The 15596-nt window shown below is 40.1% G+C and overlaps 1 protein-coding gene across 1 annotated transcript; it reads left to right on the top strand.

Moving 5' to 3' along the window:
* Window positions 1–6: 6 nt before the first annotated feature.
* On the top strand, window positions 7–15590 carry LOC122648313 (ATP-dependent helicase HRQ1-like; the record flags this gene model as incomplete). Its single annotated transcript, XM_043841544.1, has 15 exons — window positions 7–360; window positions 1696–1804; window positions 1896–1993; window positions 11590–11748; window positions 12117–12185; window positions 12269–12391; window positions 12491–12640; window positions 12860–12991; window positions 13079–13158; window positions 13386–13480; window positions 13589–13656; window positions 14029–14127; window positions 14230–14306; window positions 14976–15083; window positions 15226–15590. Coding segments are annotated over 15 exons (1863 nt in total), but the record flags the coding sequence as incomplete, so codon positions are not given.
* Window positions 15591–15596: the final 6 nt, after the last annotated feature.

Below are 15596 nucleotides of genomic sequence, written 5' to 3'. Positions count from 1 at the left end.
ACCCAAGGCTCAGCTAGCAAGAAGGTTCTTGATGAAAAGAACAGTAAAAAGTTTATTCAGTTTTTGGAGTTAGTGGATTGTTTGTCTGATCCGCAGTCAGGGAGTTGCTTCTTGAAAGTTTCTTTAGCAGATAATGACGCAATTCCGTGCAATGAGAAGAAAAAGTCGTGCCTGTGTCCTTCATGGTTGAAGAGGGTACTGAAGGGCTTTGCTTTCATAAACACCTTTTATGTGGTATTCCAAATGCAGCAGGAGAGAATCACTTTGGATCATTTAGATGGAGCATTGAAGCAGCTTAGGAAATTTGGATTCGATATTGATATTGCGGACCTGAAGCATCTTTCAGTTCTTTGTCCAGACGTAAATGATGCTATCACTAAACATTATTTCATTTTCACATATATGTTGGAATGAGGCAGTTTTGACAGTATTTAAAGTTCTTCCTTATTCATTTTTTATCCTCATAATCATCATTAAGGATTTCTCAGTGTGGGACCCATATATCATATGTTTACACTAAGGAACTATTACTCCCTTTCATGTGTGTTTAATCTTGCATTAACTGATTCCCTTTCCATGTTTCTATATTGCATTAGCTGACTCTGAATTATGAGGACCAAGGACAGTTGGGTTGAGTTTTGTATTGCATAGACTGTGAGAGAAGAATCCATCCAAAAGGAATTTTTCCACCATGACCATGCTGCTTGTTGTAAACGTTCTAATACTCATCTCTTATCAAATGCTTTCAGAGAACAATTAATCCTCATGGCAAATGGCTGGGTTGATAAAGGAATGATCAGTTGTTTTTTTCAACCTCCCTTCCCTATAATAATTGGAAAACATAAACGGAAAAAGCCAAATCTTTTTATGCGCTGTAGAAAATAGCATACGACAAACCCTACCTTTGGAGTTGCTGATACTTTCAGGCATTTTAGTTATTGTGGTGGTTTTTGAGCCTTAAATGTTCCTTTTGGTTGAATTCTGAGTTCTTTTTTTTTTTTTTTTTTGAGTTTAATAATGGAATTACTTTACCCTGGTTTGTTTGTTCATATTGGTTCAAGAGAAAAAAAGGATTTCAAACATTGAAAATTAAACTTGATAGATAGAAATTTTGAAAGAAGAAAAACAGATTATTCACCTAGAAGATCCTCATCAATAGAAGCCTATTAATAAGAACCATTGAAAGAGGAGGATAATGAGTTGTCTAGTTGGTGGTTTACGCCAAGCCTTGCCTTGGTGGTTCTATCTTGGTTGCCAGCCATGTCAACGCTCAAGCAGCATTTACTAATAAGGAGAAAACAGGCCTTACACAAGCGAAGAAAACTACAGGAGGCGCGAGGCACTCATGGAGTTGCTTGTTAGGGCAGTGATGTCTTTGGCGGGCATGACCTTCCAAAGGAGTTTGTTCTTCAGCTTTCTCTTCTTGAAACCTGGCGCTCGATGGGTTATATTCCTTTGATGTTGTTGGGCAGCCCCTGCAGTAGGAAAAATTCATCATTCAACCTAATTTTTCATCCCAATTTTCTGTTTTCTCCATATATGATTCAGTTAAGGATCAATTCTCTGGGTTGTTGGATTAAATATCCTGGATTCTGTGATACAATTCATTTTGTCTAGCAAATAAATCCATCTTAAACAAAGGTAACTTCATAGTTCTTACCATGTTTAAGGATATCTATGTCTTTTCCTTCTCAGGTAGTGAAGTTTGGTGACCAACAGACTGCTGCTGCCAATGTGGGTGATTCCATTGTTATTTTTGATTCTTTGAGTGAGCTGGTAATTGAAGCCGACAATCGTAGGACTGGTATGTTCGGCTACATGCTGGTCACCCCACTTTTCATTATTGAATGGCTTCTTATGCAGCTGTTTGTTGGTTCCAAATTGATGGTCTGCAGTTAGAAAAAAGGTCCTAACCTCAACGGTCCTAAACAAGAAGAAGAAACGGGAGAGTGCCTTCAGAAAAAGACTATTGGAGGCTGTTACCTTCTTCATGGTATGTTCTCCATGTACAACTTTTTTCTCATGTACAGGGCTTTCTTGAACATTAATGGCATGCAAAATGGAATGTCGTATTAAGTCATGATGCCTATACTATTGCTGCAATTTCTTTGCTCCCTTTCTTGAAGGTGTTTTGTACTCATTTCAGTGCAATGAAAGATCATTATTTGGTTCCTTTATTTAGTGAGTTATATCCCTAATTTTTCTAGTATAAGAAGTAATAAAATTTTAGTGGAGCCAGGCTTAGCAAGTAACAAAAAATAATACTTAGTTTTTCTAAATTCTGGACCGTGGGATATTCTGATGCGGCCTTTTTCCAATCCATATGATTCATACATTTTTTGAATTAGTTTGCTTGATTTTTTCCTGCAACTTCTCATTGAATTTGTTATTAAGGTTAACAAACTGGTTGGGTGTGGTACAATCAAATAGGTTTCAGGTTAGGTTTTGGCTTCATTTGGTGAATCGATGGTAGCGTTGGGTTGTTGCAAACATTGCTTTTGTTAGCAGCATTGAGCATTTAAATCCTACATGTCTACTATTTTATTTTACCTCATTGATTTACTTCACATATCTCTTATCCTGGCCCAACCTCGTCCCACTCTTACCCTTCACTGCTATGACCTGTTCATGGGTTGACTCAGGTTAGGATAAGTCAGTTTGAGTTTGTGATAGGCAAACCTGACTGTTGCTAATGCAGTGCTAATCGCGTACTAGTGAAGTCCAGTGGGAGATCAGCTTGCGACAGGATCATAGGTAGGGACAAAACCCGAATTGAGAGAAAACGAGATAACTCTATTTAAACAACTCAAATATGCTGCATATGCATGGCATTCTGGTCAAGTGATCTATTTGTCTAGGAGGACAAGTCTGTAAAATCTTATGTTGATCTCATGGTCAGATTTGAAAATACGAGGTAGTCTAAAAACAGCAAGTCACCAAACGAGGGACCAAATTTAATAACCAGCAAAAAATAGCAACAAGGAATCAAAATAGCAAATAATCTCAATATAGAAACAAGGAATCAGATTAGGAAATTTAGGTGAACAGAAATAGCAAGTGCATCAGCAATTAGTAACTAGAAAAGAATAGAAACAAAGACGAAGTGCTGCTGTAACAGAATTCAGACATAGCAAAAAACTGCTAACAGAACTTGAGTTGCTTATTCGATAAAAATCTTTGTGTCGAATAAATCCAAATAACAACGAGCAAAATACGCGGCAAAGAGCACCAACATCAATCCAAAATTTCATAGCAGCAACAACATCAGAAGCTCTTCCTAAGGAAGATAGGTAGTAACTAGTAAGCTTCACAAAGAAGACAGATAAAAGTGCAAATATCAATGCACTTATGAGCCCCAAATAGAGGTGACAGTTAAAATTGTACCATAGGTTGTTGCGAACCAGGTAAAAGTGCAGTATAGGTCACTGCGAACCATTGAGAAAAATGCAGTATTGGTTACTGTGAACCAAGTAACAGCATAAGGTTGCTGGAAACCAGAAGTAGCAATATCGTGTTGCTGGGGACCAAGTAGCAGCGTCAGGTTGCTGTGAACCAGACAACATAAGGTTGCTGTGGACCACTGATAGATTGCACTGTTGCTGAATACCACAAGTATCTATCTTCATACATAAAAATTGTTTCTGAGGACACGAGTCGATGACATGAACAAAATAATAATAATCTTCAGCTGATAACTTGAGCAGATAATAACAATAATCTTCAATCTTCCCCCTCACGTGTAGCATTACATGTGGACAAATAATGCGGAAAATGCAATAAAGAATAATCCATCATCATACAACAGCAATAACCAGCATCACCAAGGATGAACATCACAAAAAATCCCATAATCATGAGCAGCCACGAATAATCTCCAATCTACTCATAGTAGAAAATAAAATACCAAATAGGCCCTATTTGAACAAATTTGAGCAAATAATTTCCAATAATAGAAATAACAACCATCAACGATAGCAGTGATAGATTCAGATCTGCAACATCAACGATAGCAATTGATTGCTTCAGCAATCGATCAAGAACAAATAACCAGAAAATACGAGACTCCTATCCATCAGCAGCAGCAATATTTGACAGTAGCACAGTTGAGTTTTAGATTAGGTAAACAAGTAAATGAAGAGGAAGAAGATGGAGAAGGAAGAAGAAGAGAGAAGGAGACGTTTGGAGGGAAGAGAAAGAGAAGGAGAATGTTTGAGTTGTAATTGTCGTGTGTGAGAGTGATCTCTCCACACCTATATTGCTTCACTTAATAGAAATACAGAATTACATACACCTCCCTAAGGAGGTAAAGTGTAAAAACGGTAAAAAAATAGAAATTACATATTAGAGCAACTAGTCAACAGGCTAGTTCCCAAACTACCCTTAGAACATAACTTCTAATAACTCTAACACTCTCCCTCATGCTGGTGAATAGATATCATGCATTCTCAGCTTGCTTAAGAGAGTACTAAACTGAGGAAAAGCAAGAGCCTTGGTGAAGATGTCTGCCAGCTGATCACCAGTTTGTACAAATGGAGTACAAATGTAGCCAGAGTTTATCTTCTCCTTGATGAAGTGCCTATCAACCTCAATGTGCTTAGTTCGGTCATGTTGGACTGGATTGTGGGCAATACTGATGGTAGCCTTGTTGTCACAGTAGAGTCTCATAGGGCCTTCAGTATCAAATCCGAGTTCCTGAACAAGTCTCTTCAGCCATATGAGTTCACAAACACCATGAGCCATGGCTCGAAATTCTGCCTCTGCACTGGATCTGGCTACAACATGTTTTTTGCTTCTCTATGTAACCAAGTTACCTCCCACAAAGGTACAATAACCGGAGGTAGATCTCCTGTCTGTAATGGAGCCGGCCCAATTAGCATCAGTGAAGCCCTCCACTCTAAAGTGATTGTGCCTGGCATACAACAGTCCTTTCCCTGGAGAAGACTTCAAATACCTAAGAATGTGATACACAGCATCCAAGTGGCCACTCTTGGGAGCATGCATGAATTGGCTTACAACTCCCACTGCATAGGAGATATCTGGGCATATCATAGCAAGATAGATAAGCTTCCCCACTAGTCTTTGGTACTTTCCCGCATCAACCAAAGGAGAACCGCAATCTTCTCCCAGTTTATGATTCTGCTTCAATGGGAGAATTCTTTGGTTCAGCCTAACATCCTGTCTCTGTCAACAAATCAAGAACAAACTTCCGTTGACATATGTTAATTCCTTTCTTGGTCTTTGATACTTCAATTCCTAAGAAGTACTTCAAGGGGCCTAGATCTTTGATCTCAAACTACTGTGCTAGGTAGTTTTTTAGTTTACCTATCTCGGCTATGTCATCCCCTGTGACCACAATATCATCAACATAGACAATGAGGGCTGTGATGGTACCATTGCCCCGCTTGGTAAAGAGAGTGTGATCAGCTTGACTCTGGGAATACCCATTCTTCAGAATAGCTGTCGGGCGTTGAAACCATGCCTTGGTATTGTTTGAGACCATATAGTGCCTTCTTGAGGAGGCACACCTTCCTTCAGTTGAAGGCATTTTGAAGCCTGGAGGGGTTTGCATGTACACTTCTTCTTCCAAGTCACCGTGGAGAAAAGCATTCTTCACATCCAACTGATATAATGGCCAATTATTATTGGCAGCCAAAGATAAGAGGACTCTTATAGAATTGTGCTTGGCCACAGGTGCAAATGTCTCCGATAGTCAATCCCATAGACTTGATTGTACCCTTCGTAACCAACCTTGCTTTATATCTTTCAATACTGCCATTAGATTTATACTTGATTGTATAGACCCATCTCGCATCCAATCGGACACGTCCCTTGGGAAGATCCACCATTGCCAGTACCATTCTTCTCAAGGGCCATCATCTCCTCGGGCATAGCTTGCCTCCACTTGGGTCGGGCATAGCATCGTAACATTCCCGGGAATAGAAGTCAGAGAGAGAAGCGTAATAAAGGCAATACTTGTGGGAGAAAGAGCACCATAGGAAACAAACCGGCTATGGGATTAGTACAAGCTCTTTTCCCCTTTCTAACAAGAATAGGAAGATCTAAGTCAGATGGAGGAGAAGGGATATCACCTGATTGAGAAGGATGAAGCTCAAGATGTGGATCTGGATCCAAAGAGGACTCTTGGTAGGTCTGCTTTCCTTGGTTATGTATGCCTTCACCCTTTTTGTATGTAATGTGGTAATCCTTCTCCTTACTAGGACCACTTTCAACCACCAATTCTGTATTCACATTGGATTGATCACCGGTATTAACCACCTCCACAGTCTTATGTGTACCAATGTCAAACATAAAAGGAGAGATAGGGAGAGGAGAATGAAGGAAAGGATAGGGAGAGGAGAATGAAGGAAATCAGCAGCCTGTTCACTTCCACACTTCTCCCCCTGAAGAGGATGCTGAGAAGGGGCAAAGAATGGAACAAATTCAAGGAAGGTGACATCCTTGGAGATAAGACACCGACGAGAAGAAGGGTGGTAGCACTTGTAACCCTTGGTAGTAGAAGAGTACCCAAGGAAGAGACACTTGAGGGCTTTGGGATCAAGCTTAGTGCGTGCAGATTTGTTTACATGCACATAACAAATGCAACCAAAGACTTTAGGGGGAAGAGAAAATGCAGAAACCTTGGGAGATAAGATGTCCAAGGGAGAGCTGAAACCAAGAAGTTTAGTAGGCATGTAATTGATGAGAAAAGAGGCAGTGAGAAGAGCAGCAGACCAAAAGGTCTTGGGGACATGCATACCAAACAAGAGACTATGGGTGACCTCCAATAAATGGCGGTTCTTCCTCTCAGCAACCCCATTTTGTTGGGGTGTGTCAACACACGCTAGCTGATGGAGAATGCCATGATCAGTAAAGAAGGTTTGGAGGCCACCAAACATGTATTCCCCCCCCTTTATCAGATCGAACAACTTTGATCCGAGTGTCAAACTGAGTAAGAATCATCTGATAGAATGTTTTAAATGAATCACAAACATCACTTTTATGTTTCATAAGAACTGTCCAAGTAGCACGAGAAAAATCATCAACAAAGGACACAAAGTATCGATAACTAAATAAAGAGGTAGTAGGGGAGGGTCCCCAAACATCAGTATGTACAATATGGAAAGGAGCAACAGTTCTATTACCATGATATGGATAAGAAGAACGACAATGTTTGGCAAACATACATGGTTCACAGTGAAAAACATGAGAAGAAGCAACAGAAGAAAATAAGTGAGGTAACTGTTTCCTCATTACAACAAAAGATGGATGGCCAAGACGACGATGCCATAACATAACAGACTCTACAGAGCTACTATCAGTACTTCCACACACAAAAGACTGAGCTGTGGTAACAGAAGGGTCAAAAAGGTAAAAGCCTTGCTCTTCACGTCCACTACCAATAATCCTCTTCGTCACCAAATCCTGAAAAAGACAGTGAGAAGGGAAAAATGTGACACAACAGTTCAAAGATTTAGTCAGGTGACTCACAGATAAAAGATTAACTGCAAGATTAGGGACATGAAGAACTGAAGTAAGAGAAATAGAAGAGGTGACAGGAATGCTACCCTTACCAGATATGGAGGATAGGGAGCCATAAACTATCCTAACCTTATCCTTACCAGAGCAAATGGTATAGGTATCATAATTATGGGACGTATCAGTCATGTGGTCAATGGCACCAGAGTCAATGACCCAAGACTGGGCTGCAATAGGGACTGAGGTGGAGACCTGTAAGGCTGAGGATGATGAGGAGCTAGCTGCAGTAGGTGAAGGGGATGTGCTAAGCTACGGACCACTGTATCCATGAAGAGGGAGTCATCCTGTGTAGTATCTGCCTCTGTCATCACTGAATGAGCTCGAGCTCCCCCTCTACGGCCACCACGACTACGTGTGCCAGGAGGACGGCCATGAAGAGACCAACACCTATCCTTGGTATGGCCAGTTCTCCCACAATGATCACATTTAAACCTGTCCCTACCAACTCCACTGGCACTAACAGTCTCCACTGTGTTGGCTACCTCACGGTTAGGCCCTGGGCCTCTACCACCTCCACGGGTGTCTCTGGAAGAACTAGAATGGAGAGCTGATCTCTCAAGAGAGGATACAGGAGCTGGTTCCATAGCAACACGCCGAGTCTCCTCACTCTGTAAGTAACTACACACCTCACTAAGAGATGGAAAGGGAGATCGGCCTAAGATCTGAAGCCTGATGGGCTCATAGTCAGGGTTCAAACCACCAAGTAGAGTGAAGACACGCTCTTTTTCAAGAGTCCGGTATACCTTAGTTTCATCCTCTGGATCCTTCAAGTGGAGATCCCTGTAGTGGTCATATTCTTCCAACAGGGTAAGAAAGGCATTGTAGTATTCAGAAATTGTCTTGTCGCCCTGCCTCATGGAGTTAATCTTCTAGTGAAACTGATAGACCTTAGCAGAGTCACCCACTCTATCAAAAGTTTGGGAAACACTGTCCCAGATTGACTTGGCAGTTTCCTTTCGGATAAATCTTCGTCCAATCTCAGGAGTCATGGAGAAGATTAACCATGTCATGACTGTAGAATTGTCGGCCTCCCATTGATCATAGGTAGGTGACCCAGGCTCTGGAGCTGTAATGGTGCCAGTAATGTATCCCAATTTTCTTTTACTCTTGAGTGACAACCTCACAGGGTGTGACCAGTCCAAGTAATTGGTACCATCAAGCTTCACAAAGGAGATCTGGGTAGGTATGTTCTCATAAACAACAGGAGGAGGTGTGGGAAGGGGCTGTGAAGCAGCCGAACCAACCCCAGATGTAGGCGTATCAACCATATTATATAGGAAAGAGCACTTGACCATAAAACGGATAACAAACAGCAGTTGGGGAGTACACACTCAACCCAAATAGAAGAGTCCAATACCAAACAGAAAGTCCAGCAAGGAAAAACACAGATATAGGCTGGTCCTTAACACTTTCCAAGAAGTAATACAAGCTTAAAAAAGGTCCAAGATCTCAAACAAGATGGCCATTATCATTCTTCAACCAAGAAATCAGCATAGGGCAGCCCAAATACAAAAAACACAGAGGAAGTGCAGTTTCGGTTTACCTGGGCAGAACAGAGATTCCATAAAAACTGAGATAGTTCCAATAGGAACTTCAAGCTGCAAGGAGGGACTTAAGGGGCTTGATAAGCACTCTTGGGCGATTCCAAAGAGCCATTCCAAGGCTGAAACACATCTGAAATGAGAGAGAAACAGAAGCTGCAACTTCTGGCTGGCGGAAATTTCTGTGGTAGCTGTAAGAGCTACAAAGACATAAGGGAGCTGCAACAGAGTTCAAACAGCAGCTTCAACTACACAAATAGGTCAAACCGAACCTATTCCATGCTCTTTCAGCAATCTTTTACATACGGATCTTCTCCTTGAACCCCTTTGTATCCTAGGGTTTCAAAGAGACTAAAAAGAATAGGAGAGAGGAGCTAGAACACGACTCTCAAACCTGCTCTGATACCAAGTTGAGTTTTAGATTAGGTAAACAAGTAAATGAAGAGGAAGAAGATGGAGAAGGAAGAAGAAGAGAGGAGACGTTTGGAGGGAAGAGAAAGAGAAGGAGAATGTTTGAGTTGTAATTGTCGTGTGTGAAAGTGATCTCTCCACACCTATATTGCTTCACTTAATAGAAATACAGAATTACATACACCTCCCTAAGGAGGTAAAGTGTAAAAAAGGTAAAAAGATAGAAATTACACATTAGAGCAACTAGTCAACAGGCTAGTTCCCAAACTACCCTTAGAACATAACTTCTAATAACTCTAACAAGCACTTCAAGAGGAATCGATTTGGGTATTAATCAATTCGGCAGCAATCGACTCCAGCAGAACAAGCAGATATGATTTTTTTTCCCAGCAACGTCAATCTTCAATTACAATAAATCCTAGTTTTCATGATTCAACAACTAGGGTTTCAGATTATTTCTTATTCTTCTTCTTTATTGCTCTGATACCATGTGACAAAACCAAAGAGAAAGCAAACCAGAATCTATGAAGAGAAGAGAAAGAGAGAGGGGGGAGAGAAGAGGAGAGAGAGCTAAACCCACGATAGGTTCAACATTCCTATTGTGGTCTACCAATGAACTATTTATAATTTATAATATGGGAGAAAGGACGCTACCTGGGCGCATGCAGTGGGCTGCCCCTGCACCCAGACACGGGTGGGCAAAATGACCACCGCGCCCCAGGAAATTCCCGCGGCGGTCATTTCGCCCACCCCTGTGTCTGGGTGCAGGGGCAGCGTACCGCACGCGCCCAGGTAGCGTTCTCTTTCCCTTATAATAATAAGCAAATCAAAGCTAGAGTCTGAGTAGGTTACAGGACACACACAACTATCTAACTAGACTCCAACTAGTAAAAAAAAAGACCAAACATATCACAATAGGGACACTCCCCTATCGTGACTAAACACGGTACATATCTTAACATGAACAACTGAAATTGAACTTGTATGCGCAATGATGGAGAAATCAGGAAACTGACCTTTAAAAGTGGAAGAAGAAGGATATGGACTAGGTTTTCCACCTAGAACTTGGCTAGCATCTACTAATCCAACTTGGAATCCCAGCAATGGCTTTACTACATCTCATAACGAAGGAGCTCGGAATCTCATAGAACTAACAAGCAAAAGCTATGTTTGAATCTCAAAATTATAGGGGAATTGTGTAGTCCCTTCTCTGTATTAGAACTAAGAAATAACAGAATTAGGAAACTCTCCATGTTCAGGATAATGAAAGTCCCATTACAACTTAACTCTTGAAAATACAAAGTATCTAGAAACTCTAAGAAAATGGAAATAAACACCTAATTTCGTATAGGCTTCAAATCCCTCATATTTGGGTTTATAGAATTGGCCCATTACAATAGAAAACCCAAAAATACTAAGCCCATGGTGTATGTAACCCATTGGGCACTCAAAATTAAGCCTATTAGGCCATTCTTGGTCTAGTCTGACCCTCTGACTCAACTGATAGCTCGGTTTTCTGCTGGCCTTCTTGTTCTTCTGAACTGCATCAGTTGCCATCCTATTAATTGCGTAGTCATTTGACATGTGTAGCTGAGATGAGGATGTTGAGATGGATGAGTGGTAAAACTAGAAAGGATAAAATAAGGAATATTCATATTAGAGCTGATTTAGGAGTAGCTCCGATACATGATAAGCTACGAGAATATTGTTTGAGGTGGCATGGACATGTGCAACGGAAGCGCCTTTAGATGCTCCATAGTCCAGACCTCCAGTATGGGGGAGTGATTTGATTCAGATTGAAGGAGCTAAAAAGAGCCAGGGGTAGACCTAATATGACTTTAGGAGAGGTGGGGAAAGACATGCATAGCTTATGCCTTGTTACAAGTATGGCTTTGAATAGAGGTGATTGGAGGGAAATGATTCATATAGCCGACCCCATTTAGTTGGGATAAGGCCAAGTTGAGTTGAGTTGAATTAACCGGTTTACTGCTGTTACTGATTGTACTGAACCATGTGCTTACCTATTTAACTATCATATGTCATGCTTCTATAGTTCTTCTCACCCATTCCGGACTATACCATTAGAGATTTTACCATGCAGGGTAAAACAATGTTTGCAAGCAGGGTTACAACGCTTTTATCATTGGAAGATCTACTAAAATCTTTGGAGGAAAGTGGTGATACTGCGAAAGGCTGTGAAGCAAAACGTACGAGGAGTTCTGCCACTTCAAGTTCTCATTCACTGCAGGCACTATGTCAGGTAGATACTATATTCTCATTAGCATTAATCGTATCAATGATTCCATGTGGGGTGTTGCTTGATACTTGCATACTTTTCATCTGAGCGGGAGGATGTTCCTTTGATACTCTTCTAATAAGGATAGGATAGTGTTCAGCTAAGTGTAAACAGACTGAGAGTTGAAAAGTTTGGATATGTTTTTCTTTGTTCATGCCATGGCTTCACTTGAATTGCACATGGAATCATTGATATGATTAATGCAAACATAATTAGTTTGCAATTTTTGAAAGCCTTTGATGCAGGTTTTCCTATGTCTTTTTCTCGAACCTTTAATACTGTCTCCTGGAGAAGTACCTTATTTTCTTTTCACTAACTTGCCGAGTTAACAGGACACAAATGTACTGTCACCAGGAGAAATGGTTGAACATCTTAGAAAGGGACTCGGATCTCAAGGACAGGTATCTTCTATTTTTGTGTTTATCAGCTTGTTGCCATTATAGGAAGGCAATAGAAGACTATAAGTGAAGTCTTTCCAACGCAGATAGTTCATGTTGAAGAAATTGGTGCGAGAAAGGCTGTGCGTGTTGGGATCCCAAATGAACTCTCAGAGACAACGAGGTTTGCACTTCAAAGGATTGGAGTCACTAGGTTATACAGCCACCAGGTATGATATAGTCTTGTACTGGATTCCTGTTTTGAAGGCAATTATTTCCTTAATATTTTTTTGACTCTCCTATCTTTCTGGCTCTGTTGTTATATGCAGGCAGAGTCAATACAGGCTTCTCTTTCTGGGAAAGATGTTGTTGTGGCAACAATGACTTCTAGTGGAAAATCCCTTTGCTACAATGTGCCAGTGCTAGAAGCATTGACCCAGAATTTATTATCATGTGCTCTGTACTTATTTCCAACAAAGGTTTTTGGAATGAAAATATAGTTTCATCATTGGAATGTGGTTTGATGAACTCAAGTTGTGAAATTTTGAATGCAAGTTTTACTTTTCATGAATTTATTAAAAAAAACAAACAAACCATTTTATCCATCTTTTCACTTCTGTTGGGGCATTTTACTCAAAATTGGCCTTTTTAGTCCTAGATCAAGTAATATGTGTAAATGAAGTTGTCTATTCATGCAGGCTTTAGCTCAAGATCAGTTAAGAGCTTTGTTAGTGATGACAGAGGGATTGGATATTAGCAAAAACATTGGTGTCTATGATGGCGACACATCTCAAAAAGACAGGAAATGGCTCCGTGATAGTGCTAGACTGGTATTGTTTGGTATGCTGGATACTGGTGGTTTTCATCATCAGACATATTACCCAATTTTTGGCTGAAACTGGTCTGTGTATATGCAGTTGATCTCAAATCCTGATATGTTACACATGTCAATCTTGCCATACCATGGACAATTCCAGCGGATTTTATCAAATCTGAGGTAGCTTCAGATACAAACTGATGATTTCTACCTTCCCCAGTGATTTCCTGTCTCTTTGCATTTCTTATAAAATTGATTTGAGAGTGCTCAACTTATAGGATTGTCAACCTCTTGATTTTTAATCTTATCTTTCTCTTCTGCGCATTTTAAGACTATGGTTTTTGGTTTGTTGAATTTATTACACTCTTTTGTCTATTCACAAGGTTCACTTAAAACTTTTCGATCAGGTTTGTCATCATTGATGAGGCTCATGCTTATAAGGGAGCTTTTGGTTGCCATACTTCGTTAATATTGAGGAGACTTCGCCGTCTCTGTTGTCATGGTAGATTGTTCTTGTATTCTTTACAGCTAATAAGTGATTTTTCCTTGTTTTTGTTTGGTTTTCTATTTTGAAAATAAATGCATGGCTCTTTTTTTTTTGCATTTTCAGTGTATGGCAGCGACCCTTCGTTTGTATTTTCTACTGCGACCTCTGCAAACCCTCGTGAGCATGCAATGGTTTGATCATAGAAACTCAATCAGACCCTAGTTTTCATTTTCTTACAAAATGTGGCTTTCTTTGTGCACCTCTGCAGAAGCATGGGGTTCATAAGAACAAATTGTTAACTTAATGCCTATTTCTTGACTTGCTTTAAGCCCTTCAGTAATTATAAGGATCTAATATCCTGCTGAGAGAAAGACGCAAATAAATGATACCTTTTAGAGTGTCCAAAAACTGGGGTAACACACAAAAAGGCAATTACTAAATAGGAAAAAGCAGAGATTGGAATGATTCTTGTGATTTGACATTTATGATGATATCTAGAATTTGGTCTTTGCTGTTTTGAATAATTTTGGATATCTCTGTTGGTATTGAATTTTATGCTTCAGGAACTTGTGAGCCTGTCAACATTGGAACTTATTCAGAAAGATGGAAGTCCTTGTGGTCCAAAACATTTTATCTTGTGGAATCCTTTTTGTTCTACAACAGTAGGTGCTTATGTTACAGTGCTGTATTGCATTGAGAATGAATGATGAAGTTTCTTTTTTGCTTATGTTTTGGTAAATTGTTTACCTGCCAACATTGCCCAGAAACAGATATCAAAGACTCTGAGTGGCTCAGATACAAGTAAATATGCTGATGGAGAAATCATTACCAGGCCCTCAAGGTAGAAAATGCTTACTGTTCCAACCTTGTTAATCTGTTGGATACGCTGTCTTTCTGTGTTTTGTTTGTGATGGCTGATGTCTGATGGCTGGAATTATATTGGATTGTACTGCAATTCTTGATAGTTGTAAATTGGATGAAACTTGGTCTCTCTCATAGTGACTGTTGTGCGTCCGTTTTGAGAGAATGCAGTATGTCTTCACCCTTACTGCAAGCATAGCATGAATTTTGCTTGGCATGCCCCAAATGGGGTGGCTGCCCAGCAAGAGGACTATCCCGCGGCAAGGCAGTACAGCTGCTTTCTTTATCCCTACTACAGGAAACTTCCTCAGGAGAGGGAGTATCTAAATTGCCCCTAGGTGGACTCTTGGCCTTTCTTGGAGCATTTACTTGTAGGAATAGGTATATTGAAACCCAGTATTGTTACACTCAGTATATGGCTTGGTAATTATGCATGTGTTTTTATAATATCCCCATGTTCTATACTTGCCTCGTTTCATATGAACATTTATGCTACGTTTCAAGTAAGCCATTCTGAACATTATAGTGAACATTATAGGAAGATGAGAACAAGAGCACAACTTTTATCATTTTGTTAGTGTGATGAATCATCTATTTGTTCTATATGGTAGAAAGAGTACCCATTTGATATCTTCTTTCTGTTTTGCAGTTCGGTTTTAGAGGTGTCTCGTCTATTTGCAGAAATGGTTCAGCATGGACTTCGCTGTATTGCTTTTTGTAAAACACGCAAGCTCACTGAACTTGTACTATTCTATACGTAAGTTAAGTCAGCCAACTGGAATCCAATGTTTTTGTTTGCTTTGTATCTGGTTTTGACTTTTCAGTTTTTACCTTGATGATTTCTTCCTGATTTGGATCGAGGTTGGATGATATTCTTTAGTTCTCTGTGATTTTGGCAGACGTGAGATCCTTCAGGGGACTGCACCTGATCTGGTTGGCTCTGTATGTGCTTATCGTGGTGGATACATTGCTGAGGTTGGTTCTGTTATTGTGTATTTTGTACCCTTACGGTTATTGTTATTGGCTAGATACTGTTCTTGATATGTAGGAAAGTTCCAGTGCTGAAGATGGATATGTACAATGTGGCACTGCCAATTGATCAGATCTTCCACTCAAATGCTTTTCTCTGGATAGTCAAACAAGATCTTTGTTTCATTCAGAATGGATTAGGGAAAAATGCTCAATCAGTGTTAGATTTCCTGGAATAGTCCAGTGATTTCATTGTAGCTAGACTAATAATGTAGTAGCTGTTAGAGTTCATATAGTAAGG

Source organism: Telopea speciosissima, unplaced genomic scaffold, assembly GCF_018873765.1.
Source record: "Telopea speciosissima isolate NSW1024214 ecotype Mountain lineage unplaced genomic scaffold, Tspe_v1 Tspe_v1.0753, whole genome shotgun sequence".
In the NCBI taxonomy this organism is placed as follows: Eukaryota; Viridiplantae; Streptophyta; class Magnoliopsida; order Proteales; family Proteaceae; genus Telopea; species Telopea speciosissima.
The sequence above is the reverse complement of the archived record's forward strand: the minus strand, read 5'-3'. Positions and strand labels throughout refer to the sequence as shown.